General features: G+C 34.5%; 3 protein-coding genes across 9 annotated transcripts; all 3 read right to left on the bottom strand.

Moving 5' to 3' along the window:
• Positions 1-655: 655 nt before the first annotated feature.
• On the bottom strand, positions 656-5,743 carry LOC116017167 (F-box/kelch-repeat protein At5g60570). 7 transcript variants are annotated; one of them, XR_004097849.1, is made up of 4 exons: positions 5,494-5,743; positions 3,885-5,381; positions 3,497-3,580; positions 656-1,070 (listed from the first exon to the last, which is right to left on the bottom strand). XR_004097849.1 is itself a non-coding variant. In XM_031257701.1 (3 exons), the coding sequence occupies exon 2, from the start codon at positions 5,091-5,093 to the stop codon at positions 3,891-3,893; it is 1,203 nt and encodes a 400-aa protein (XP_031113561.1). In that variant the 5' UTR covers positions 5,094-5,381; positions 5,494-5,743; the 3' UTR covers positions 656-1,070; positions 3,885-3,890. The 7 variants fall into 7 exon arrangements, 5 of the variants coding, with proteins under 5 accessions (XP_031113561.1, XP_031113559.1, XP_031113560.1 ...); XR_004097848.1 differs by having other exon boundaries at positions 3,854-5,381; XM_031257701.1 differs by lacking the exon at positions 3,497-3,580.
• Positions 5,744-9,244: 3,501 nt separating this feature from the next.
• On the bottom strand, positions 9,245-10,324 carry LOC116015381 (skin secretory protein xP2-like). Its single transcript, XM_031255423.1, has 2 exons — positions 10,191-10,324; positions 9,245-10,052 (listed from the first exon to the last, which is right to left on the bottom strand). The coding sequence occupies exon 2, from the start codon at positions 10,019-10,021 to the stop codon at positions 9,512-9,514; it is 510 nt and encodes a 169-aa protein (XP_031111283.1). The 5' UTR covers positions 10,022-10,052; positions 10,191-10,324; the 3' UTR covers positions 9,245-9,511.
• Positions 10,325-14,450: 4,126 nt separating this feature from the next.
• Positions 14,451-19,464, bottom strand: LOC116017149 (protein disulfide isomerase-like 1-4). The gene is made up of 12 exons (XM_031257678.1): positions 18,756-19,464; positions 18,162-18,291; positions 17,347-17,512; positions 17,099-17,217; positions 16,884-16,964; positions 15,777-15,863; positions 15,596-15,670; positions 15,399-15,467; positions 15,225-15,305; positions 15,010-15,144; positions 14,850-14,906; positions 14,451-14,754 (listed from the first exon to the last, which is right to left on the bottom strand). The coding sequence occupies exons 1-12, from the start codon at positions 19,337-19,339 to the stop codon at positions 14,587-14,589; spliced, it is 1,752 nt and encodes a 583-aa protein (XP_031113538.1). The 5' UTR covers positions 19,340-19,464; the 3' UTR covers positions 14,451-14,586.
• Between the last annotated feature and the right edge of the window lie 8,493 nt (positions 19,465-27,957).

Consider the following 27,957-nt stretch of genomic DNA (forward strand, 5'->3'; position numbering starts at 1 on the left):
TATTATTTAAATTATAAATAGATAAAATATTATATAAGTAACAATTATTTTTATATATTTGTTTAAATATCTACGTTACTTATTACATTTAATTTTATGATTACTAATTAATAAATTATTTTTTATAAAACACACATGTGTCTATTTATGTTTTTTGACATGTTAACTACTAATCATAAATAGTTAATTTTACTCAAGTCTTTGTACAAACCGCTGATACAATATGCCTGTCGTGGTTTATTGCTGACAAATGGACAAATGGCTAACACAATTCAGTAACTATTAACCATTAAATGCGAAATAAGGGCATTGTAGATTTGTGAATAATCTGTCGTGGTTTATTGCTGAGTTAAAATAGAGGTTACATAAGTGTAGAGTTTGAAACTAACCCAATCCAGTTGTGATAGTTTAGAAAGTTAAGAAGAGTGATAATGGTGAGGACCTTAATGTTCATATTCTTAATGTAATTTAGATGCCTTTCCGGAAAAAATTGAAGATGTAATATCAAGCATATTCATTAGCTAGGCAAACACATGCATGTGTTGGATAGCAACAAATTAAACTTTAAGAATATGAAACCCACCCTCTATACTTTTGATATCCCACCAAATGGCAAACACTTGTTTGTACTCCTTATTAAAGTAGCATTGTCAAGTTTTATGTAATCTTATTGGGATGGACTTTTGATCCTCCGCCTTTTATTTGTAATCTTTTGAGTTATGAGTAACAATTGCGTGTTTGTTTTCTTTCAAAAAAAAAAAAGAAAAAAAGTAGCATTGTCAATGAAAATTGATTTTCGATCAATGGGAAAACAAAACCAATTTTCTGGAAAATACCTTTCCTTTTTTTTTTTTTTTTAGGGGAAGTGGATTCTCATTTTCCCTATTGCGCTGCTTCTTCATCTTCCATAGCTTTACTTCTTCATCTTCTTACTACCAACGAGAAATCACAACTTCTTCACCTTTTTGCCCACAATCGAAAACTAATTTCCGGTGATGACTCTAGTTTCCGACTTTGAAAACCAAATATGGTTAGCTTTGGTTTCAAGGAGGAAACCAAAGACCTGAGACCTGCATCATTTAAAAAAAAAAATAATAAACAACACTCATTTTATACCATGAATGACACTCAATTTTTTTATTTAATAAATAACACTCATTTTTTTTTTAAATACACTCATGAATTATACAATTTTACTCATTTTCGAAAAATGAACAAAACACACAAAGACTATTTTCTAAAATGCAACAAAAGACTAAAAATGAAAATATTTTTTAAAAAATTACTCATATTTTAAAAATCATTTTCCTGATTTTCAAATACACCCTTGGATTAAAACTGATGTATATATTCAAACTCAAAACGAACCGTTTGTACCATACAATTTCAAAATTGTTTATCCTATCCCTACATAGACAGTTAATCTGTTGTACCAAACATCACTTGGTTTACACAACACCTTCCATGCAAGAAATTCCAGTTGGGACCAACTTACGAAATACTACCTAGTTCACACTGTGGATTGGGCCACACTGCGAAAGCCCTGCCTGGTGTTACACGCAATTGCACCTTCATCCCAAAAGCCCACAATACCACAAACTTATGGGGAAAAAATAACTATCTTGTCATTTAAGAGAATCTTGTAATCTAAATATACCTATAGGCTATGGCAAATTATTATGTGGACTCTGATCCACCTTGCAAGGTGGACCCAAATCTAAAATATACTCTATTTGTCCCATTTTATCTGTCCTAGTTACTATTTATTGGTCAAATCAACATTTTTTTCTTTTCTTATTTTCTTGAGTATTTTTTACTTATTTTTAAATTTAATTTTTTGTGTTTAATAGTACTTTTAGTGTACTTTCTAAATATATAAATTTTGTATACTAATGTTAAACTTAATATTATGAAAAATTGAATTAAAAATAACTTCAGTCAAGGCTCGTTAATCGAACCAGACACAAAATGGGACGGAGGAAGTACAATTTACACACATAATGCTCACAATTTATATACTGAAGGTTCATAACTAAATGTTCACAATTTGAATTGTGAACATTCAATATATAAATTATGAACATTCAGTATGTAAATTGTGATTGATTTACCTTGTAAGGTGGACCATAGTATAACTATTGATAGGCTATAGCCCCATTTTATATTTTTGATTTGGTTAATGAAATTTGATTAAATTTATTTCCAATTTAATTTTTTATAATATTCAATTTATTATAAGGATATAAAATTCATATACTTAGAAATTACCACATTATCAAGTATTAAACATTAAACAAAATTAAATTTAAAAACAATAAAAAAAAACAAAGAATAAATAGTTAGCTGGACTAATAAATAGAAAATATGACAATTAAATTGAGACAAGAAGTATATTAATTAATAAAGTTTTTTATGCGGTGCCTTAATCTAAGTAAAAAGGTATTTGTACTCTCATAAGCAAATTGTTTTTGACCACCCACTCTCAAAAGATATTTGTACTTTAAAAAGCAAAGTTTGATCCAAACGTGTATATATATAAATAAACACAGGATAAATTATACTTGTGTGTATGAAGATAAATTTGACAATTTCATATTCGGTTGGATAGTTGGACCCCATATTGTTTGTTAAGGGAGGTGACTTTATTAGGGCACACCCAAAAGAGAAATTATGAGTAGGAGAGTTCAATCTATGAGGTATTATTAGGAGCAGCAGCATCTTTTATTTTGTGAAAGCTAACATTTTCCATGATGGTGTGCCCCATTAACAAATGCTGATTAAGCACTCAACCACTAAATTACCCGACATGGACACGAGGAAAAGACAAGAGACCTAAAGCCTGTAAAACCGTGCATACAAGATTCTCCCACTAATCAAAGGATTAGCACTAATTATTAATTAAACCCCCTCAAATTGCTGCACCCCCTTTTAAAAAAAAATTACCATTTAATTAAAAGCTGCCCAGCAAAACACACCCCACCAACAAGATAGGTTTTTTTTTTTTTCCCCTTACTGAAATGGGTAAGGGTGAGATGGAGAGAGACATGGTCAGAAGGCTAAGATTTACCATATAAGGCATATGTGCTTTCTGGTATAGTTGTAATAGTGGGGATTGAAATATCAGTCATTCACATGCACCCGCATTTCTGAAAATACCATTCTCTTGGCATAGCCAAAAGCCTGTTCCTTGCACGCAAACAGAAATGGGGAGAACACAAACACATTACAATTTTTGGAAATTACACTATCCACCTTTTTTGTTCATCCATGCCCCTGTATTTGTTCCTCATTTACATTGCACCCTTCATAAAAAGACCAACTTTTTTGCTGCCCTCCTCAACACAATTTGTCAATTTAGGGATTCCCAACAGTTCCAGACACTCAGTCAAATTAGATACAGGAAAAAAAATCAGGATTTTGGTATAATGGTGATGGAACTCAATGTAAATGAGGAGCACACAGAAAGCATATGTCTACAAGGATGAGAATAACTAACAGGTTAGTGGAGAAACCATTGCAGGGATGCAGAGACAGGATGGGAGGAAGAATATTATATGCAGTGCATTATTCAAGGAAGCACCTATAAAGTAAATTGAAACGATAACAATGGGCGTTAGTATTATTTGGGTGTTCTGTGGATGAGAGTGAATCAGGTAACAGTGTAACACATAAATAGCTTGAAAACTTGAAAGCCAGTCAATTATCAGCATAACAAGGAATGGTGAACATATATTACGAAAGGAAAAAGAAGTAAAAAAAGAAAAAAGAAAAAGAAGAAAAACCCAACACTTGAAAGGGAGAGAGGTTAACTCAGGTTACAACAAATATTGTAAATCAATGTGTGGAATAGTACCTAAAAGCAAGGTCAGATGCAGAGACCTCACCATTCTTTAACATCCCATAACGGCACAGTTGTAAACAAAGACCCCAGAGTGCTCCTTTACCCCAACGACCTGCCAGTCCAAGGTTCCATCCTTCATAGTTGATCCAGGAGACCAAGCACTCAAAACAATAGCTTCACCTTCTGGACCCCTTTGACCACCCACAATGAGAAGTCTTTCTCCACATGATCTGAATGCAAGACCCCAACCATTTGAAGAATCGGCTCTCACGGGAAGTCTTCCCAACACATCCCACGAGTTCTTTTCCATGTCATATTTCTTTACCATGTTGGTTAGATACTCAACTGCAAACAGTTGGTCCCTAACAACTGCTACAAGTGGAGGTGCCTGGGCAGCTCTATTAACATTTGGATACATGCCCTCTATTTTTCTCCACTTCCTTGTCTTTAGATCAAACTCCTCCCCACAAGTTAATGAGTCAGTGACACTGGTCATCCCACCAATCACATAGAATTTTCCATGCATGAAGAAACCAGAACATAACCGACGTGGGGAGTGCATGTTGGGTAATATCTCCCATCTACCAGTTGAAGAATCATAAAGCTCAGCAGACTTTAGTACATTCCCATTCTTGTCGCTTCCCCCAGCAACAATGGCAATCGATCCAAGACTACCAGATGCAAACAAACAACGAGGATGGTTCATAACATCACACTTGGCCCAATTATGCCCAACTAAACTGTACTTCCATATAGCAAAATCAAACAATTCGCGACCAAAAACAAGCAACTCACTTCCCACAGCTAACGACTCCTTATCAGCATAGTTAAAACAGTCATCACATGGTATTTTAGGCAATCGGAACCATTTATTTCTAAAGGGGTCGAAAGCTTCCCAACCCCTGGGATCAGCTACCATATAAACCCAATGCTCAATAATTCCCAAATGTCTTCGCAACTCATATAAATACCCACTTTTAACTAACAAGTTGAACCTTGAATTTAAGCATGACAGGGAAGCATAATCTGATCTACAAGTCCGAGCTAGACATGTCAACGCAACATCATTATGTAGACCGGGAAGGAGAGAATCATTTGATCCTAACTTATAGCAACCATCTTCCTCTCCACCAGACCTCATTTCCAAACCCTGTTCATTGTCCTCCAGATGAGCACAATCAGGTGAGGACTTATTAATCCTATTGGAACAAGAGATATTCAATTTCTTAGTTTCATGGGCTTCAAAACCCATCCTGTCAAACTTACTCCGGCTAAGACAGCCAAAATGGCAGCCGTTTTAAGTTTAACTATTTCCAATCCAACAGCAAACCCCTACCCATTTTCTCACAAAAAATTATTATGATTTGGTCGAGGGACAAAAACTCCTCTATTCCAACTCCAGCAAAATTAACGAACCTCTGATCAATATAAAATCAAACTATCATAATAAGGCCTCAAACTGACAACAGATTTATCGAACCCTCACTCCCACGCCGGATTTCTCTATCAACTAATCCAAATACCTTCAAATGATCATTGACTGAAATTAAATACGAAAAATACATAAATTGTCTGCCGAAGAAGAAAAGTGATATACGGATGAAATTTTTAGGTATTGAGGAAGAGAAATAGAGAAAGGTTGGGATCCAAACCGGAGTTGAGAGGCTATCCAGATCGCAGGTGGGAATCTGACACTGCTCTGCCCGGTCAGATGCGAAGATGAAGCGGAGGATGCGTTTCCACCGGAGAAAGGATAGCGATTAGATCCAATTCACGAGGTACGCAACCGGAAAACATGCCGGAGACGATTCCCGGCGAGCATTTAACCGAATCAATGTTATGAAAGAGAATTTTAGAGAGAGTGAGATTGCGGCCTTGGGGTTCGGTACTTTCTAACAGGAAACTGATAGGGAAAGAAAAAGAATGAAACGGCAAGTATTTAGCGCAACTGCGCTATGCAATTTTTATTCTTTTTATTTTTATTTTTATTTTTAAAATAATAATCAAAGCAGCGGCCAATTGGATCTGTTTTTCCTCTAGCTAAAATGTGCAAACATTAGAAAATTCATTTTGGCTCAATGCTTACTTTGGTCCTTGTACTTTATACGGAGTAACACTTTTGTACTTGAATTATAGGAAAATAAAAATTTTCGCCTCTTAATTATATCTAAGTTATATCATAGGCATTCAAATTGATGAAAATTTTCACATTACCATATGGTAATCTTACATTCAAATATTTCACATTACCTAAGGTAATCGTAATTTCTTGAGCCAAACACGCCCTTATAATTCATTAATTTTGTTATATTTTTTTTTGAAAATAAACAACCCATACATTAATTAAAAAGATGTAATAAACAATCGGGGGGAGAGAACTCCCAAGTACAACGAACAAACTGAGAGTCAGTGTTCCTAGCTAGAGTGTGAGCTAACTGGTTCGCTGAACATGATAGTCTTTGTACTCTTATTTACTAAATATGGAGTACTTTTTTTTTTTTTTTAAATATGGAGTACTTTTTTTGTGATTCCATCTCAAGAAAAAAAAACTTTTATTTTATTTTGATACATTCTTTGAACAAAAAATATCAATGCATTAAATCATCAATCAAAATATCCATAATAGACAAAACCGGTGCATGAAGTCACTCGCCACAACCTGAGTAAATCAGCACATAAAAGGATGTAAATCATGATAACTCAACTGAACACAGAGGCTAGACCTTTGCTCAATGCGTACAAGAAGCCCCTCACTTTGAGAGGCTGCTCCCACACTGCCGCTGGCGAGACTTGATCCCTGGTCTCTTCTCCCTAGAAGAAGTGATTCGATTGCATTCTAATATGCCTATACCAATTTAATAAAGAATATCATATTTAATTGAGGTTTAATTTTTAAGATTATTTTCTTTTATTCTATAAATTTGTATTTTTTTACGGAGTTAATTTCATTTTTTTTTTTCATAGCATCCCTTATTGGTCTTAGTATTATTGTTGCATGATCATTTTTTTGCCATCCATCATATATAAAATCTATTTAGATGATGTTAAATAGGAGAGTATTTTTCTTTTAATACTAATAATAAAGAAATTTATTTACCAATTAATGAGTTAATTTTATTTTTTATCATAAATTTCATCCCATTTTTAGTTTTTTTTTTTTATAACATCCTCCATTGGTTCTAGCATTATTGTGGCATGATCATTTTTAGTCATATACTTATATGTAAAAAAAAGCTATTTAAATGACATTAAAAATGACGTTAATACATATATTATTTGTGTATATATACTAATATATGTGAGTACTAGCTTAGTATTATAGATATTTTATTTATTCATGTGTATATTGTAAAAACATAGTATGTATACAATTTATCAAAATTGTTTACATTATTATTAAACAAAACATAAATTCTTTATCTTAAAAAAAAAACTATTTCTCTATAATTTTCAAATACGATGATTAAAATTTACTACCTTTAAGAATTGTAAAATATTATTTAAATTAAACATTTTTATTGTTTTTATTTATCAATATTTTAATATTGAGCATTGAATTTGTGTGCATATATAGTGCATACAGAATGCGAGTAACAAAATAAATATAAAACTACAATGAAAAATGTATAGGACTATAATTCTAAACGAGCTTGTTAAACTGTGTACTGCAACTATTTCATCTTTTGTTATTTGAAAAATATGTAGCTTCTGTTGTTTCCAAGCACACATAATTAGGAGTATAGTGCTTACTAATCTCATAAGGCTACAAAATTAAGTGGCAAACATTAAACATGTTAACCAAAGTAGTTTATACGATTGATTAATTGCTAAATTGAGCCTATAAAAAAGGAAAAAATAGTGGTTTTGATTTTTTTTTTTAAAAAAAACTTTTAACAAAGTTGCACATTGCCTTTTGAGAGTAGAGCAACCAAACATAGACTTAGTCCGAGAGTAAAGCAACCAAACATAGACTTAGTCCGCCTTGCACTATTGGAGGGGGGTGGGAGTGGAGGATTGAACGTTGATTACCAAAATGGTGAGCCTTAAAAGCATCATCAATTGGGAGATTTTATATGGTTTTTGCAGGTTTGAAGGCTTATATGGATGAGAGAGTGTGTTTAAGTTGCTCCTGCAAGCACCTTAATTTTTGCAGGCATAGTGGCCCCATTAGAAAACAAAGCAGCTCCCTAGTGCGTGCACGCCACGTGCTTATTTATGCTGATGATTTTTTTTTTCTTGTTCTTTCAATTCCCTTCTCTCTCCCATGTTTTCTATGCTAGTAGGCGCCTAAAAATTTGTACTAAAAACTACTCAGTAAAGGATGTTCTAAGGTTTGTTTGCCAAATGATGTGATTTGGCAAGCACCATTGGCTCATTTTGATAGTACTTACAAAACGTCAAAAAGGGAGAGAGTATAACTTGTAAACTAAGGACATTTTGGTAATGAGGTCACCTTATGATAGATCATTTGCTAACAATAGAGTTTTTTCCACTTTTGGTCCTATGACTTTAGTGTTTCCGTCAATTTAGGTACACGACTTTCATTTTGCCACTTTTAGTCCTTGACTTTAATTTTTTTGCCACTTTTAGTCCTTGACTTTGATTTTTTTTCCACTTTTAGTCCTTTTGGCCTTCCGAGCGACAACTTTTAATCGAAATCAACAAATTGTTATGGCATTAAGGGTAAAAGTGTATTTTGATAAAGTTCTAAATATATTTATAACTAAAATCATATAAAAAATAGGAAAAAGAAACGTTATTTGTTTGTTCTGCTTCGCTTTTTAAGCAACAACTTTTAATCGGAATCAATAAAATGTTGTGTCATTAAGTGTAAAATTGTCTATTGATAAATCTCTAAATACATTAAACATTATTTACCCTTAATGGCACAACAATTTGTTAATTTCGATTAAAAGTTGTCGCTCGAATGACCGAAAGAACGTGGAAAAAAAAATCAAAGTCAAAGGACTAAAAGTGGCAAAAAAATTAAAGTCAAGGACTAAAAGTGGCAAAATGAAAGTCGTGTACCTAAATTGACGGAAACACTAAAGTCATCAGATCTGGAAAAAACTCCTAACAATATTAGGATTCTTCTCTAGTTAGATGCGTGTAAGTCCTCAAATGTAGATAGTGAGGGCGTATGTGGTCTTCCTACCCGGAATTTCTTGAATGTGTTCGAAACAAAAAGAGTGAGAATATGTGCTCAGAAAATTTGTAAAAAAAAGTATTTATAACATTGATGATATCAATACATTTTGAGATCTACCAAATATTGTTAGTTCTAATTTTCACAATATATGGTATAATCAAACATACTCAGCACAAAAGGGATACCTTGAAAATAATCCTACATTTCAATAACATTTTCTATTTTTTTTAATGGTAGTAATTGCGAGAAATACATTTGATTAGAACAAATCAAGTTGCTAATTATTGGTTCCATAACTAAACAACGGAGTGCCGGAGTAATGACGAAATGAGTTTTTTGGGGATGAAAAGTTTAAATTCAATACTACGTAATTATAGTGACAAATAAAGAATGGTACAAATCATAACTTCTGCATACAGTGAATCGACAGCAATGAATCAGTCCAAAACAAAGTCCAAAGATCTGTGTGTATACATGTATATGTATTTCAGTGATTGCACAAAATGGTACGAACCTTACAGTTACAGGATATCTCTCCGGGCGGCGTATCCGTACTGCGATCGGCGAATATTCTGTTGCCGCTTCTTGTAAACCAGCGCGCCGAGCCCTACGACGCACGCGCCGGCGACGACTCCGACAGCGATGCCTGCTTTCTTACCTCCGCTCATTCCACCTTCGGAAGATCCGCCAGCCTGTAACTCACTTGCGTGGCTAACATCGTTCGCATCTTCAGCATCGGGAGCTGGAGCAGGGGACGGAGACGGAGTAGACTCCTCCGACGGCGAATCGTTAGCGTTTCCTGGAGACGGAGCTGGAGAAGCAGGCGGAGGCGCCGGGGGAGAGCTAACGGCAGGTGCAGGTGCTGGAGACCGGTCGACCGGAGCAGGCGGAGTAGCCTGCGGAGAGGAACCTAAATCGGCGCCGGATTCTGGTGCCGGAGCCGGCACCGGCGCATGCGAAGCGAGAACATTCTGAGCTGAGAACAGCTCCACTAAGAGAATCGCAAGGAATAGCGTTCGAACAACCGCCATTGCCGCCGATAGCTTAGCTCTGCAAATGTGACTGAAAAAAACGAAGCAATAACAGATCAGTTGTAGGAAATCAAGCTCCAGATGTTCAGATCTGAAGAAAAACAGAGATTATTCCCGAATCTGGAAGATTGAAAGCGGTTAAGAATGCTGAAGAAGAAGAAGAGAGAACCTGGGCGGGGGAGGATAGATGCGGAGAACGTAGATTGACGGCGTGAAAAGAGAGAGAAACGGAGCGGATCTAATCCACTATTCCGTGCGACGGCTTAACGAGTTAATGGCAGTGTGGCAGTAAATAAAGACGGGCGGCAGTAATCCACGTGTACAACGCGTTTGCTTCGAAAGCTATATTCCAGCAGTGATTGAAAGGAGAATTTTAATAGTATTACCTACCGCTTACTATTATAATAATCTTCTCAAGAGTTTAATCCCGAATCCTAAATACTCTCCACTTTCACTCCGATAAATTATTTTGGAAGATGAAAATCACTATCGATGTTTACAAGAAATCTGTTCACTTTAAACATAATCTTCTACGCTATTGTTGCTGAGTTTTAGATTTTGGTCTCTTCCTCCAAATATTATCTATTGAATTAGTGAATTAAATCCGTGCAGGATTATATTAAGTTAATATGGCGTTTGATTGTGAAATCGAGATGAACTTTATTTTAGGCAATTTTGGTATTTATCAATATTGGAAAATGGAAAAAAGCCTAACTTGTTGGCTTATTTTGAATTTTTTTTTTTATGTCACGTGAAGCTTGGTTTTTGTTATGGGTATATGGTTGGTTTGGTTTTGGAGGGACTCCACTAAAGTATCAGGGAGTTCACATGACATGTGAATTGTAGTCTTTCCCGCAGATTTTTGGGCATGCACACAGAAGTTTGGTGTGATTTGGGAAAACATGACTTGAGAGTTAAGTATCAAAACCTCGTTGGAAGGATGAAGTTGAGAGATGTGTTTATGAAGATCAATATTGATGGGAGTGTAACCGATTAAAAGGAAAAGTCATATTATGTGGTATTATAATGAATGACAAAGAGCTTGAAATTTACAAGTTTCATAAATATTAGGGAAAATTGTAATTTATGTCCCTCCATAATATGTAAATTATCAATGTCACCCCTGAATTATTAGTGGTGTAAATGTTACCCCTCAATTTTCAAAACGATGCATATATTGCCCCTCCTAACTGCAAATGTTGCCCCTCAATTTTCAAAACGGTACAAATATTGCCCCTCCTGTATGGTACGGTAGGGGCAATATATGTACCATTTTGAAAATTGAGGGGTAACATTTACACCACTAATAATTCAGGGGTGACATTGATAATTGACATATTATGGAGGAGTATAAATTACAATTTTCTCTAAATATTAATATTGATGGAAGTGTAACAAATTAAAGGCAAAAGTCATATTAGGTGGTATCTATACTATTAATAAAAACAATATCCTCAGTTTTAACTTCCCGTCCAAAACAGACCTATAATATTATGGTTTGCGTAATATTATAAAATATGGTAATACAGTTCCTATCCCTAATACAATTGTAAATTAAAATAGAATTCCTAATAAAATATATTCTTCCCACGTTCCTATTCGTAATACAATTCTAGACTAGAATTACTAATGGTAATAATTCAGTATATATATTTCTCTGCAATGCAATCTATACTATTAATAAAAACAATATCCTCAGTTTTAACTTCCCGCCCAAAACAGACCTATAATATTATGGTTTGCGTAATATTGTAAAATATGGTAATACAATTCCTATCCCTAATACAATTGTAAACTAAAATAGAATTCCTAATAAAATATATTATTCCCTACGTTCCTATTCGTAATACAATTCTAGACTAGAATTCGTAATACAATTCTAGACTAGAATTACTAATGGTAATAATTCAGTATATATATTTCTCTGGTGCGTAATATTTACTAAATATGAAAATGACTAGAATTCGTAATACAATTCTAGACTAGAATTACTAATGGTAATAATTCAGTATATATATTTCTCTGGTGCGTAATATTTACTAAATATGAAAATTTGGCATAATTCAACCCGCAAGGCCAACCAATTTTCTGAACGACATTCGTGCATGCAGGTGTCGGCGCACGAGTCAAGCCTTTTTAAGTTCATTTTGGGATTTCATTTGCACCTCCTCCCCCCTTGCGTGCGAGAGAGAGCATCTATGCTATACAATTCAATAAGCCTTTATCAAAACTCTTGTATAAGTAGTGGTGCAAACCACTTCTCAAACCAATATGGGACAAAAGTTACTTGAAAGGTTTTTTTCTATATTTTTCTAACTTAAATGGGTCAACTTTGAGAACCAATTTCTCATTTACCCATTATCAGTTTTGAACGTACAATATATCAATCTTTTCGTCTAACTACGAAGAACACGAATCCACGGTGACCCGACCCAAATCGAAAGTGGACCCCACATATATTTGTACCATAATATTGCCAGTAAAATGCCATTTTATGCTAATTTTTTTCAACGGTTATTTGTCCCGAGAATATCAACGTGTTGAAGGAAGAAGATGATATATAGTGAAGGGCAATATCATCTTCACTATATATCATCTTTTTCCTCCAACACAACGCCCTACGGTCAACCAACAATTACTCAACTGATTATCTCATTACTCCATGTAAATTTTTTCTCTAATATAGTTATACTTACTGAATATCAAAATATAAGTGTACCTCAAGATCTTGCAATAACTAACTGACAAGTAATTAAATTAATGAATATGATGCAATAATGTAAATTATCTACCTATTGCATTTATACACTTATTTTAGAACACTGAATTTTTGTGATATTTGTTGCATGCAAGGAAGACTCATACTATAATTGCATTTATACACTTATTCATACTCATATTCGATGTTATAATTTCTATAATTGTATATCAATTCAAATATTTCTTAAAATATTATAACAAATTCATTCCGTGCAACGCACGGGTGAAAATACTAGTTATAATAAATGACAAAGAATGAGATGAAAATACTAGTTATAATAAATGACAAAGAATGAGATTCACGAGTTTCAAGTATAATATTGGAATTTGAATTCTATTTTACGATTAAACTTCAAATAATTTATTTCAACTTATTTCCGTATTAAAAGAATAATGGAGGCATCGGGGACTCTCGCAGTATTGGATTTGATCTATTCGTATATTCGTATTCACACAAAAACCAAAAAATCAATTGTTATATTGTGGAATAGGGCCCACCATTTTCTTTTTAGGTTTTTCCCAAAGGTATTCCTCCCGCCATTTATCAGGTTATTATTTAAAGAGTTAATTCCATTTTTGGTCCTAGATTTATAGGTGGCATTCCACTTTTAGTCTTCTTTTATCAAAACATCCACATTTGGTTATAGTATTATTGTGGCATGGCCATTTTTGGTCCTCCGTCAACAAAATTGTTGAAATGTCGTTAAATACAATGATTTTTCAATCATTTTTATACAAAGTAAGTTGACCCCGCTATATTTTTATGTTTATTTTTTTGAAAAAATCTATAATTGAAGACCGAAATGCCATTGTATTTAACGACATTTCAACAATTTTGTTGACAGAGGACCAAAAATGGTCATGGCACAATAATACTAGGACCAAATGTGGATATTTTGATAAAAGATGACTAAAAGTGGAATGTCACCTATAAATCTAGGACCAAAAATAGAATTAACTCTTATTTAAACTAGAATGGACTAGTCCAATTAAAACATTAAAATCGTGGCTTGATCCAACCCATAACCCAAAACATTAAAAACATTATTTTTTTCTCAATTTCTTTAATTTAAAGTTATTATATTTATCAATAATTGATTAAAATATAAATTGGCTTAGACCAAACCAAATAATAAAAATCTTAACATGACCCACAATCCAAAACGAAAAAATTGTTCAATTTCTTTAATTCGAAGTCATTATATTTATTAATTTCTTATTAATTTTATTTATAATAAATTATACATTAAAATTTATTTATATATTTTTTTATTATAATAATTATTAATCTTTAATTGTAAATTTTATTTAGTATAAATAATAATTATCCCTTTCCCTACTTATTCATCGCCCAACACTCATGAATGGTATCGGATGATTAAATGAATAACAAGGATAATAATGAATTTCCCCTTATTATATATACACCAAATAAACAACCTATTTTTACAAAAATCTATTCTCCTTTTTAATGTTTGAACAACTTTTTTATTCTTAGAACCATACTGCCCTTACATTTTATGAGAAAACAATGTCAATTTAAAGAAATTCAATGAATGATTTACTTAAACACTGCATGTATAATTCCGTAAGGGCAATAATGAGCACTGAGCAGGATTGGTATTACCCTTTTGAAATAAGGACAAAATTGTTGGTGCTCATTTGTCGATTAGAAGACGCAAGGGAAAGAGACCTTTCATTTACCCTTTTCAGAAAACATTAGTCCATTGAATGTTGCTGTCAAAGCTTCCAAATGTTACAAAAAAACTAAACAAGAAACTTACATTAATGTTACACGTCTGCTCTCACAATTCATCCTTCACTTTACCAGAAGAACTTTTGATGTCTTCTTTGACTTCGGTCTTCTCACTCGAGGTAGAGGTTGATGGCTTCTGGAGCTTGAAGGGGATAGCGGCGTGTTTCTTAATAAACTTGTAAAACGCCACCACTGTCCTGGCGGAGTCGACAGCAATCTGCCAGATCAAAGAGAAACTCGGTTAATTGAGAGAGGATGAAACAAGCAACCAGGAATCCTGGTGTCGAGATAGGTACAAAATATCACACATACTGGATCAGAAGACTTGTTTCCGGCTGGGAAGAAAAGGATGGTTGGAAATCCCTCAGCCTGCAAAAAACCATTTAAACAAATTTCACGTTATCTGGAATTTTGAATTTGTCTTTTCTTTCAATCAAATTTATGGCTTAATACTTTGTAGTTTGTAAGTTACCTTAGCTTTAGGGTGTTCATTTGTTGTTCCATCCATTTTAGCAATGACAAGAGACTCAATGCCGCGTAAGTGCTTAGCAAGCTTGTTGTATGTTGGTTCTAAAGCTTGGCAATGGCCACACCATGGTGCATAGATCTACGGGAAATACATAGTATATATTAGAGTTATAACCAAGGGAAAACAAATATGAGAAATTATACAGCGAGCATACACACCTCAAGAAGAACATCTTTTGACTCATCCAAAACTATTTCGTCAAAATTATTCCCCACCACTATTTTCACATCCCCTTCGTTCTGTATTTATAAAAAGATGGAAGGGAGAGATGGATAAGCAGAACTAAACTGGAGGTAGTGTCCAACAACGAGCCACAATGCATGATAACTTACAGTCTCGGGAATGGGATCTGATTTGTAGAAAGGTTTGAGCTTGTCTTCCACAACGTTAGCAGCAAATTCCTGATGGAATGAAATGCAAGAGACAAACACATTGAGAGCCAGAGAGAACAAAACCTTAGTTTAATAACCAATACACAAAATGCTGATCAAATGATTAAGACACAAGAGCAAGAGAGTGGACACTAAACCTTAATCTTCTCAACTGTAATCTCCCCATCAAAGATATATTTCTTAGCATCTTCAAGTCCTGAGAATCCAATTATCTAGAATAAAGAAACTGAAATTAGAGATGCACTTACTGCCTCCTTTTTTCCACCCTTACAATCATGCAACAAAAGATAGGAAATGAAGTTTTGTGAGAAGTGTAACCTTTGCAGTATCCCCTTCAACTCCAAAGTAATTTGCTACAGGCCTTCCAACATCTTCATCATCAATTTTGATATACACAAATATAAGCTGAATTTAGTCAGGAAAACAAAAGAATGATGTTAGTTAATAGAATTTGCATATTTTGCTTTCAGCAATTTTGAACTTACAAAAATATCATCAAAAAATCAGAACTGAAGCAAGGGCTTATAGACATCTAAGCACCAGCAATTTGAGTTCCATTATAGAAAAAAAAAATAAAAAAAAATAGAAGTGGCTTATGGTTGGATTTTATTTGGCCATAACTGATCAAACCAGATTACAAATAAACAATTACTCATGCAATTTCCATTTGTTGGATTTGCATCATTCTAGAAGCAGACCTTGTAACCAACATCTTTCAAATGGGAAAGCTTGTCTTACTCATTGTCTTATTAAATTAATGCTACCCACACCTCCAAAATTCCCCCCTCCTAATCTCCCCTCTTGACATGACACTTTTTTATTGGATGGTTAAGGTTTAGTCTTTGATAACAAGTTAGCGGGGTCAACCAATTCATCGCGCCCAATGGTTATAAGCCATGTCAGGAGGGGAACAAATCATTTCCCTAACTAAAATTACATGCAAAAAAGAGCATTACATTTACATAATTTTCACTTTCAGAATGTTAAAAGTTACACTGTATCGCTTAAATGGTATGGAAATACACATAATCAGGTAGAACACTCAATAAGTAAGCAAATGAATCCCAATGCCCTGTACTAAAAAAAAACAACTCCCAAGAGTTCCCTAACAATCTTAAATGCAGAAAAGAATGCAGAAGTATTTTCGAGATTTAAGCTGCACTACTTTATGATGTTTATATCAAACTCCTATGCAGTAGAAGGAAAAGAAAAGAAATGGAACAGGCTTTCTAATGATGTGATGTGTCTTCATATCCTGAAAATAGGAGGAAGGAAGAAAAAGCATTAACACAATTTATCTCTTATGAACATCTTTTCTGGATCAAGGATAAATTTTCTATACAGGTGGTATGATGGCAAGATTGTGTTTTTTTTTTTTTTTGGTTTTTCAGGTTTTCCTTTTCTTCTTTTGGATGGTTGTAGTACCTTTCCCTTGAAGTATCTCGCAGCATCTTGGAAGACTGGGAAAAACTTTTCTGTATCATTCGATGTGGTAAATAGCATCACCTGAGAATAGAATGGTGCAAGTCAGTTCAATATGCAACACAACTTATGCCATCTGAATTCCTTCATAAGAAAGATATCTCTACACCTGATGATCACAACTAAAACCTAGTCTAAAATCCTGAAAAACATATTACCTGTTTCTTAATTGGACTATCAAAGATTGAAGGTGCACTTTCTCTAGTAAATGTTGTCACCAAAGGAAGCTTGTTAGCAGAAATAAATCCAAGAATAGCAGACTTTGTGAAGATACCATCTGTAGTGAATGTAAGATAATTTCCAATGAATCAAATGTCATCTCCTTTTCTTTAAAACTTTCAAGACTTCCTAAATTTAAGAGGATCCAATTTTAGAATCTAATTGAAAAAATAAAAGATAAACTAACCATAATGGGTCACTTTCTCTGCTTCCTTTTTAAGCAAGACCAAAGAGGGGCGTTTTGCACTGGGTTCAATGTGGAAAAGTTTCGCGATATTAGGATCATCTGTTTGAAAGAAGTTAATATTATCTTCTAGTTTTGAGGCAGCAGCAAACTCCTCACTTGAGGGACCCTGTAATTGTTGGGACAAGGGTAGGAAAAGGTACATAAGAGGATCAGAGGCACAGAAAAAGACATACTTTCAGCATCTCAATGATGGAAAGTACCACGGATCCCATATAATTGTAGTGTCAGATGGAGGGACTTGCATTTAATGATTCTATTATAAAATGTTTCTATGATAGTGTGGAATGTGGATCGAGATAAAAGAGCAAATAGCGCTTTGAAGCAGTTCTGATGCGGAAAGCAATAAACATTTATAATGACTAAGTAATTCAAACACAATGAAGGTAATGGAAGTAGGCAGATGTGGCCAGCTGGGTAATGTATATTAGGAAAAAGTGCTACCAGAGCAAAAAAGGACAAGGCCGACAAGATAAAAATGTCCACCAACTCAGGTTCAAAGAGATGGAACACTGAATGCTGTAGAAATACAGTTATCATGCTGAGACTTTAGACTTATGAACATAAACTTCTTTGGAAGATATTGGGCATTTTCTAGATAAGAGACTCCAGGTTCTCTCCCGTCTCCACATAAACTTAGAGACTCAGTCAGCATAATTAAAACCATACTAGTATACATGCGAAACTTTGGCTCTTACTGCATATTTAGACACAACTTGTACCATTAGGATCACCATAAAAATAAGTATAAAACATACCACCAATGAGTCAAGGAATCCCAAAACAACTCTGTTTTCAGCAGTTAATATTCGCTCTGCATCCTCAGTTGAAGTTATATTATATACTCCAGGCCCAACCTTCTTCTTGATCCAAGTCACAATTGCATCTCTGCATGTGGCACTTCTTGTCAACCTCCAAGGCAAATGTAATTAAACAACCCAGCATGAAAAACTAAAGGAAAAGATCGCCCCTTCCCCCAGGCACACTGAATAAGGCTAATCAGCTGCAACACTTGTCTCAAAAACAAAGATGTGAAAACCTTCTGTAGAACTTAAACTCTACTTTACTCTTCTACAGAATAGTGTGTGATCTGTATAACTAGGTCATTTAGATTGAGTTTCTCACTTTCTCAGAATGGACTAAATCGTTTATTGATATAGTACAACACAAATGTAGTATCTAAGATAAACGTGAAAGAGATGAAAGCTTTTAGCAATAGACCAAGGATGAAAGCATTTCATATGAAAACAAAGTAAGAACTAATTCTCTTAAGTAGTAAAGTTCCTTTTGTATTGTTTCAATTTTCATTTCAGTGAAATAGGAGCGTGTGAGACTGTGGGGGAAAGACTTACTTGGTTCTTTGGCCATTATAGGGTTTATGCTCACCGTCAACAAAGAATAAAATAGTAGGAAACCCCTGGACCTCATAGTTCTCGGCAAGCCCATTCTCCTCTGTGGCATCGACCTTAGCAAGCACCACATTCTCTGTTTTCAGTTCAGTCGCAGCGGCAGCGTACTCAGGCGCGAGAGCCTTACAGTGCCCGCACCAGGGCGCGTAGAACTCCACCATCACATACTTGTTACTATCCACGAAGTCGCTTAAGTTCCTATCCGTCAAGACAACGACGTCCTTATCGTCGACCTTAGGGCCGTCGTCCTCTTCCTCCTCGCGACCGAATCCCTGCGGAACCTCAAAATCGTCGTAATTCTCGAAGTCTTCATCGTCGTCCTCAGCTTCGTCGTCGCTTCCGAAGTTGTGAGGATCCGATTGGTGAGTGTGCTTCGCTGCGCCATCGTTCTCGTCGTCGGATTCGAGGAAGGTGAGGTCTTCGTCGTCATCGTCGGCGGCGGCGGCGGTTTTGGCCAGGGACGGAGACGCTAATAGGGAGAAGAGTAGAAGACAGGCGAGAGTGAGGAGAATGAGCTGACGCGGCATAATTAGATGGCGAGTTGACTCAGTTTTGACTATCGGCAATCGGAGTAAGATCGACTGTAAACTGTCAAGTGTGAGATCTGATACGGAGGTTGTCAGGTCGGGGATCGAAGAGGAAACAAGAAACGATGCCGTTCTTAATAAGTGCTGCTATCATATCATTATTTCTTTTATCAAAATAAAATGAAATCTTGATATATACTATTAAACTATAGAGTATAGAGCAATTATTTTTTCTTGTTCTCAAAAAAAATTTTCAATAAATTTTTTATTTAAAGGCATATTTACAAAAATGTCAAAGTATAAAACTGTATTTCATGTCCAATAAGAGTCAACCGTTTGCTTAAGGTGCTGAAATGGTATTGTACAAGATTAATGATTTTGAATAAATTAATAAAATTATAAATGATGAAACATAAATTGAAATTATTATACATGAAAAATGTATTTTTGGTCACTCAATTATTAATTGCTAACAGTTTTAATTCTTAACTTTTAGCGTTATATATATTCCTAACTTTTTAATAAATTACAATTTTAATTATATTCCTAAAGAAGCAAAAATTATTAAATTAAATTATATTAAAATTTTATTTTGTATATGAGTATTTTTTAAAGTTTATTATCTATATTCGTCATATTTTTTCAGATTTGATATTTTATCTTGCAAAATATTGAAATAAAGAATTGACAACTAACCTTCTTCACTAAAATTTTCTTCTGGTACATTGTTCCTATTTTTCCTACATGAAAATAGTAAAATTAAGTTATTTTTTTTCAAATAAAATATCAAGACTAAAGAGGATTATAATTAAAGAAGAAATATTTAAAATTACTAAAATACTCATGTTCTAAGTAAAATTTTAATATAGTTTAATAGTTTTGTTGTTCAATGTCAAAGAGTTAAAATTGCAATACTTTTGAAGAATTAGAGATGTTTGCGTACATTGCAATAGTAAAAAATTATGGAGCAAAGAACAATTGAGAAACTAAAAATGCTTTTTTTTTTTTTTATCATAACACAAAATAGGTTAAATCATCCAAGTCAAAAGTCAGGTTCGAATACCATACTACAAAATCAATAGTATTAAATATAACAAATTTATTTCCGTGCAAGACACGTGCGGAAATACTAGTCATTCAAACTCAGATTTTATTGTTTGAATAATATAATAAATTACAAATTATAATAATTTAACTTAATATTATTAAACAAAGTTAGACTTGCTATATATATACAGCTTCACAACGCCCAGCGCATTCTCACCACTCCATCCAGTAGCCATGACCGCTCAGAGAAGAATCATCGTCGGCGACGATGGAAATGAAAAGTTCAGTTTCAACGACGTCGTTGGCTGTGATTCAAAGAATGTGACCGGCGGCGAGATCAATCTGAAGAGGTTCAACAACAAAGAGAGTGAAGCAGCAGTTCCTCCGGCAATGTTGTCGTCGGAGAATTCAATGGAGCTGAAGATGGAAGCGACGAGGAAGAAGCTGGAGCAAAGGTACGGCGAAGAAGCGGAGAAGAAAGGCAAGAAGAAGGTACAAGTCATTGATTTCCCTGCAGGTTCCAAGGGGCTAGGCGGCGGAGGAAGACGACGTCGTTGTGGTTTCGGTTCGAAGAAAGCGATCGACGTTAGCGTCCGAGAAAGGGTGCTTGCGAGTCTGAAGAGGATGAAGGGCCAAAATGAGAAGCCAAAGTACAGTGTATACAAAAAGAAGATTGTTGAAGAAGATTGATGTGAAGATCAGGTAATTAAAAAGGTTCAGATCAGACGATGTGATTTTAATTTGTATCAAATAAACTTTATTTATTCAGTTGTTATAAGAGTGTATCTGCACATTACAGTCAACAAGCCCTGTATGTAGTGATTGATGAACACACATCCAGTTTCTCTTGCATTGTCTCATCTGTATCCATCAATATACTTTATTTCTTGATAAAATAATTTCATTTCATGAAACCACCAATTTGACCTAATTCAAGTTGTATGCATGTAAAAGAAATTTGTATTTTTTTTGGTATGGATCGAATAAGGTTTGCAACCAATTCTTATATGTTTTAATTTCTTTCTATATATCATAATTCAATTCTTGTTAATTTTTGAAATTTTTGGGTGACAAAGAAACCCTAATTAGCCACCACCCGAGGCCGTGCACGGGATAAACTCCGGCCACCTTAGGACCCTAGCCGGCAAATGACTACGAGGTAAACCAACCTAGGTTATTCATAGTTGACCAGCTCAAATCAATAAGACGAATAGGCCGCTCCAATTGGAAACTGAACTTATATTATAACATTGTGGTTACAAGTCAACCGACCAATTTAGTTAGGGTTGTCTGAATTGGTGTTAATTTTCATTTGATGATGTCCCGATATAGTATGATATTATTGAATATAATGAATTTATTTATTTTTTGTTAATATCTAAAATAGATACATTATCATAATTAAATTCTTATCTTATTCACAAAAGATGAATTTTTTTCATCCCCAGGACCCCATCCGGCCCCACATGCAATCCAACAAAATAAGGGATGAGTAAATCACGATCGGTTCATCATTAGGTGGGAGGATCAATATTTAGTGATTAGAAAGAACCCCGTTATCATAATTTTTTTTTGAGTGACGAGTGAAACTCACATCCACTATTTGAGAATGCACACTGAATTAATCACATATTGTAACCTGGCAGGCAAAGAAATAACTTCTTTTATTATGGAGATAAGAGGAAGAAGCTTAATTATTTACAATTATCATGAACTAAACGATTTTTTTTTAATTGTCACTAAATTTGTGTCGTTAAATCATGTATGTCAGTGACCAATGTCACAATTGATTTATGGTTCTTCCTCCTGTCTACATAATAAACGAATTTATGATAACATCTATAACAATCTATATTCTAGATATTGACAATACATAAATAAATCCAATGTTTTCAAAATTTTACTAATTTGGAAAAGTAAGTCATATAAACTGATACGGAAAGAGAGTAATTGAATTATCACACTACACCAATAATGGCATACCATATATAAACATCATGAAATTAAAATCAACAACAATCGAATTATGATAGAAAGAAATTAAATTATTACCATAGATGACAGGGCGATCGGGCTGATATGAGATTGTAAACATTTGGTAAAGGGGTTTAATTTTATTCAGTTCTCCCACGTGTTGAGAGAAGGAAACAAAAATGCATTAACTACCATACCTGGTAAATTTGGGCCAAATCACGGAGTGGGGTACAACAATTGTGACTGAGCTCCGGCTAACAACTTTGGAAATGGTCCTATCATTTTAGAGTCTAAGTGTAGTTGTATTTATGATTAACAACTTTGTAGTTAGTTCATGCAGGTCTGACAGTGATGTAAGAACAATTTTGTTCGATAAAAAAATAATTGTACAATATTTGTAATTAAAGTAATGTACAATTGTACCATTATAGAAATACATACAAAAAATACTAATACCATAATGGCCTAAATCATTCCAATAATGCAAAAAACATAATTGAAATATTGAGCATTGTTTTAAATAATCAAAAGAAGATTAATTAAAAGAAAAAAAAAAGGAAAAAAAATTAACACATTTTAAAAAAAAAATGCAAGAAAATGATTTTCAAGGTTCCCGATTTATAATCTTTGATGCTCAACTGTCGAGCTAATTATTTGACAAAAGTTTATGTTAAATTTTATATTGTATTTTTAATACATTTTAATATATCCGTAGTATATGTTTAACAATTATGTCAACTCTGATTGGGATGAGGTTCGAATCTTAGACCTTTCTTATAGAAATTAATAAGTAAGTTAAGAAAATTTTATATTGTATTTTTAATACATTTTAATATATTCGTAGTATATGTTTAACAATTATGCCAACTATTATTGGCATGAGGCTCGAATCTAAGACATTTCTTATATAAATTAATGAGTAAGTTAAGAATGATAAATAGTTAACGGAATATTTTTTTACTAAAGTTTATACTAACGGAATGTAGGGTTAGTTAAGAGAAAAAAATACAATAGAAGGTAAATAAGGAAAATCATAAAAAAAAAATACTAAAATCAAAATAATATGAACCATTCATTTCAAGAAACAATTACACCAACATTTTTTTTGTTTCCGTTAAGGGTCTAACTTTATTTGCTCTTATTAATTTTGTATATGTACGTATGTAGATATGGTAGATAGATATATACATTTTACAATGGATGAATAAAGTTAAATTTGCATTTTCCACATAAAAATTAAATATGAATTATTCTCATTTGTCAATCACAATGACTAAAGCCCAATAATAATGAGATTGAGTGTAACTAATTTTCCCTCGTTCGACCGCCGCCATTCACTATTATAAATGTGTTCACTCGCGCTGGCATTCACAAGTGGAAAGGAAATATTAGAAAACACACACTCAAGTGCTCTGTGTCTTAACGTCTAGGAAAATATATTAGAAAACACTCATTTCTAAAACGACTTTGTTGATCGATCATATCAATGGATGTGGAAAGTACGTTTAGGGTTATGTTCGGCGTGAAGAAGGAGCAGGATATGGTGGAGTTGATCGAAGCTGCGGTGAGCGTTGCGTCTTTGATTGCCCCTCACAAGCTGAAGAAGCATAGAAGCAGAATCGTCAAGTTGTTGTTTGATGAGGATCCGACAAATGCATCTAATGACTTGTTTTCCGATGACGAGCTGGGTTTCGACTCCGACGACGACGATGATGATGAAGAATTATTGAAGCCAAAGAACACATCCCATTCCCCGGAAATCAAGAAATTAGGGTTCGGGAAGAAATCTGTAGAAGAATCTCAGGTTGCTGCTCCTAAAATGCCACCATTAAAGACCGTGGGTCGTCAAGATAAGTCGATACGCAAGTACCCTGAAGAAGAAGAAGCGGAAAAGAAGGGCAAGAAGAGGACGATACACATGGATTTCCTTGAATCTAAGAAGCATTGCGGGGACGGTCGCAGTAAGGCCAGCGGCCATGTCGGACAACGTATGGCTTCTTTGAAGACTTAATTGAAGGCACGCCAAAATGGAAAGCCGAAGCCAAAGTCCAAATATTAATAATATTGTAGCCGCCAGCTAGCCAAAAACTAAACTCTGTAATCTAAGAACTACGTGTGGCTTGATCCCAGTATTCAAGAACATACATCAAAACCTGGGTACGTAGGCAGCCTTGATTATTACAAGGTTCAGCTGCGATTAATGCAATTTTTATACACTCACATCTATGTTCATTCATTTATTATATTCCCTATGGAATGTACCACCCTCTTCTGCGGTGTGTGTAAATTGGACCGGTCCTGAGCAAAGACGGGCTGGGCAATCGCTTAGGACTTAAGCTAGGCGTGACGGGTTGGGCAATTGCTTAGGACCCATGCTTGAAGGTCCCTCTTGGTCGAGCATTGTTTGTGGGTTTGGGTCACTGTCAGCTGGATGGGTCGTTGTTATGCCATGGACCCGGGTCCACTTTGCAAGCTGGACCCAGATCCATGTTCAAAGTTTTAGTACTCTATGTTTACAATTGTTGATTTCTATGTTCACAATTTTTGAACTCTATATTCATAATTTTTGAACCATATATTCACAATTGTTGAACTCTATATTCATAATTTTTGAACCCTATATTCACAATTACAGAACTCTATGTTCACAATTGTTGAACTCTATATTCATGATTTTTGAACCCTATATTCACAATTACAGAACTCTATGTTCACAATTTTAAAACTCTATGTTCACAATTTCAGAACTTTATATTCACAAGTTCATAACTCTATATTCAACTGTATAAATCAATTTTTGAATGTATATAACAAAATATAGAGTTTCAAAATTGTGGACATAGAATTTTTAAATTGTGAACATGAACCTGGGTCCACCTTGTAAGATGGAGCCCGGTCCATAGCATAATTTGCCCACCGGATCCTAGTAGCTTACATAGTTGCCCGTTTTAAAACAAATTATTGTGTGAACAATGAATACAATACACATTTTTAATTAGTATTGCAAAAATTTCGCCTAGGTATTGATTAATCGGCGCTGACCGGCCGCCTAACGTATCACCATAATCAGTGATCTAGGCGATTGGCCGACCGCCTAGGCCTCCTAGGTTGCATAGGCACCACTAGGTTGCCTAGTCAACCGATTCCCTTAGTATCTCTTAGTTTGTAAGTTCCTACTATTTTGGTGGGTTGTCATCTTTATTACAAAAGCGCGTTTGGCCGTTAGCAGCACAACTTTGCTCTCTGTAGACCTATGTGAGTATGTGACCGTAATCTACTAATCTTCAATTCTTTAGCTATCATTTTCATGCACTTATCAATTATATTCCTCATAGGGGCAATGCATATATATGAAAAATCTCACCCCTAAGCCAATTAGTAACTTGTTTAGGCTACATTAGTTGAATTTGGTGGATTTTTGAAATAGTAAAAATTAAGGAATGGATTTTTAATAAATGTGGGGGTGAGCTTTTTGAGAAAATTTTTCTCTTGTAATTTTAGAGCTTTTGGCAGTGGGGAGTGGGGTCCACCTTAAGGGAAAAGTTGCGCCTCGTGAGGTGCAATTCTTGCGCCCAAGCAGGCCCGTAAATTCAAATTTATTTTTTCTTTTTGCAGTTTTGATTTTGTTTTTTTTTTTCCTCTTTTTTTTCCCCTATTTCTCATTTTACCTTTCCTAATCACACATGCAAAATTTCATTAAAAATTTCACACGGTCCAGGAAGGCCATAGAGCATCCTACTAGCAGTTTTTATGTGGTTTTTGTTAGTAAAAAAATTTGGGCCGAAAAAACAACATTGATTTTGGAGACCAAAATTTCTTTTGTAGGAGATGATAGGAAAATTATAAAAAAAAAAATACTAAAATCAAAAAAATAATCTAAACCATTAATTTGATCAATGACTCATATTTTTTTAGTTCCCCTTATATATATGTCTAACTTTATATTCACTCTTATTTTTTTAGTTCCCGTTTTATTATAATATAAATAACTGTGTTCACCGCGCAGGCATTCACAAATCACAAGTGGGCAGGAAATATTAGAAAACACACACTCAAGTGCTCTGTGTCTTGGCGTCTAGGAAAATATATACAAAACACTCATTTGTAAAAAGAGTTTGTTGATCGATCAATACAATGGATGTGGAAAGTACGTTTAGGGTTATGTTCGGCGTGAAGAAAGAGCAGGATATGGTGGAGTTGATCGAAGCTGCGGTGAGCGTTGCGTCTTTGATTGCCCCTCACAAGCTGAAGAAGCATAGAAGCAGAATCGTGAAGTTGTTGTTTGATGAGGATCCGGGAAATGCATCTAATGACTTGTTTTCCGATGACGAGTTTGGTTTAGACTCCGACGACGACGATGAAGAATTATTGAAGGTTACTTCTACGCCAAAGAAAACATCCCATTCCCCAGAAATCAAGAAATTAGGGTTCGGGAAGAAATCTGTAGAAGAATCTCAGGTTGTTGCTCCTCAAATGCCGCCATTAAAGATGGTGGGTCGTCAAGAAAAGTCGATACGCAAGTACCCTGAAGAAGAAGAAGCGGAAAAGAAGGGCAAGAAGAGGACGATACACATGGATTTCTCTGAATCTAAGAAGCATTGCGTGGACGGTCGCAGTAAGGCCAGCGGCCATGTCGGACAAAAGACTGAATTGAAGGTCCGCCAAAATGGAAAGCCGAAGCCAAAGTCCAAATATTAATATTGTAGCCGCCAGCTAGCCAAACTAAACTCTGTAATCTAAGAACTACGTGTGGCTTGATCCCAGAATTCAACAACATCAAAACCTGGGTACGTAGGCACCCTTGATTATTACAAGGTTCAGCTGCGATGAATACAATTTTTATACTCACATCCATGTTGATTGATTTATTATATTACCTATGTAATGTACCATACTCTTCTGTTAAAAGTCATATACTACTCAAATGTTGGGGTGTCGGTAAGTTGGGCCGGTCTTGAGCAAAGACGGGCTGGGAATCGCTTAGGACTTAAGCTGGGCGCCACGACAAATTATTGCATGGACCATGGTCCACACAGCTGTGTGGACCAAAAATAGAAAGTACATTATTTTTATATTGAAGGTACATTATTTTTGTACTATACGTACATTATTTGACAGTATATATCAAATAATGTACATTCAGTACAAAAATAATGTACTCTAAAATAATGTACCTACAGTATAAAAATAATGTACCTTCAGTACAAAAATAATATACTTTTTGGGCAACCGCTTAGGACCCATGCTTCCCTCTTGGTATCGAGCATTGTTTGTGGGTTTGGGTCACTGTCAGCTGGATGGGTTGTTATGCCATGGACCCGGGTCCACCTTGCAAGATGGACCCAGGTCCATGTTCACAGTTTTAGTACTCTATGTTTACAATGGTTGAACTCTATGTTCACAAATTTTAAACTCTATATTCATAATTTTTGAACCATATATCCACAGTTGTTGAACTCTATGTTCACAATTGTTGAACCCTATCTTCACAATTACAGAACTCTATGTTCACAATTTTTAAATTGTGGACACAGAATTTGTAACACCCCAATTTTCACATCTTGGATTTATTACAAAATCCTTAAAATATAATACAT

This window comes from Ipomoea triloba, chromosome 4 (assembly GCF_003576645.1).
Source record: "Ipomoea triloba cultivar NCNSP0323 chromosome 4, ASM357664v1".
In the NCBI taxonomy this organism is placed as follows: Eukaryota; Viridiplantae; Streptophyta; class Magnoliopsida; order Solanales; family Convolvulaceae; genus Ipomoea; species Ipomoea triloba.

What these genes read in the sequence shown, in the direction of transcription:
- LOC116017149 (XM_031257678.1), bottom strand. Translation starts at nt 19,339, where the DNA reads ATGCCGCGTCAGCTCATTCTCCTCACTCTCGCCTGTCTTCTACTCTTC. An exon ending in CAAAAGATGTTCTTCTTGAG is followed by an intron (nt 15,145 to 15,224) that starts GTGTGTATGCTC and finishes TATTTCCCGTAG; the next exon opens with ATCTATGCACCATGGTGTGG. An exon ending in GAAACAAGTCTTCTGATCCA is followed by an intron (nt 14,755 to 14,849) that starts GTATGTGTGATA and finishes TTGATCTGGCAG; the next exon opens with ATTGCTGTCGACTCCGCCAG.
- LOC116015381 (XM_031255423.1), bottom strand. Translation starts at nt 10,021, where the DNA reads ATGGCGGTTGTTCGAACGCTATTCCTTGCGATTCTCTTAGTGGAGCTG.
- LOC116017167 (XM_031257701.1), bottom strand. Translation starts at nt 5,093, where the DNA reads ATGGGTTTTGAAGCCCATGAAACTAAGAAATTGAATATCTCTTGTTCC.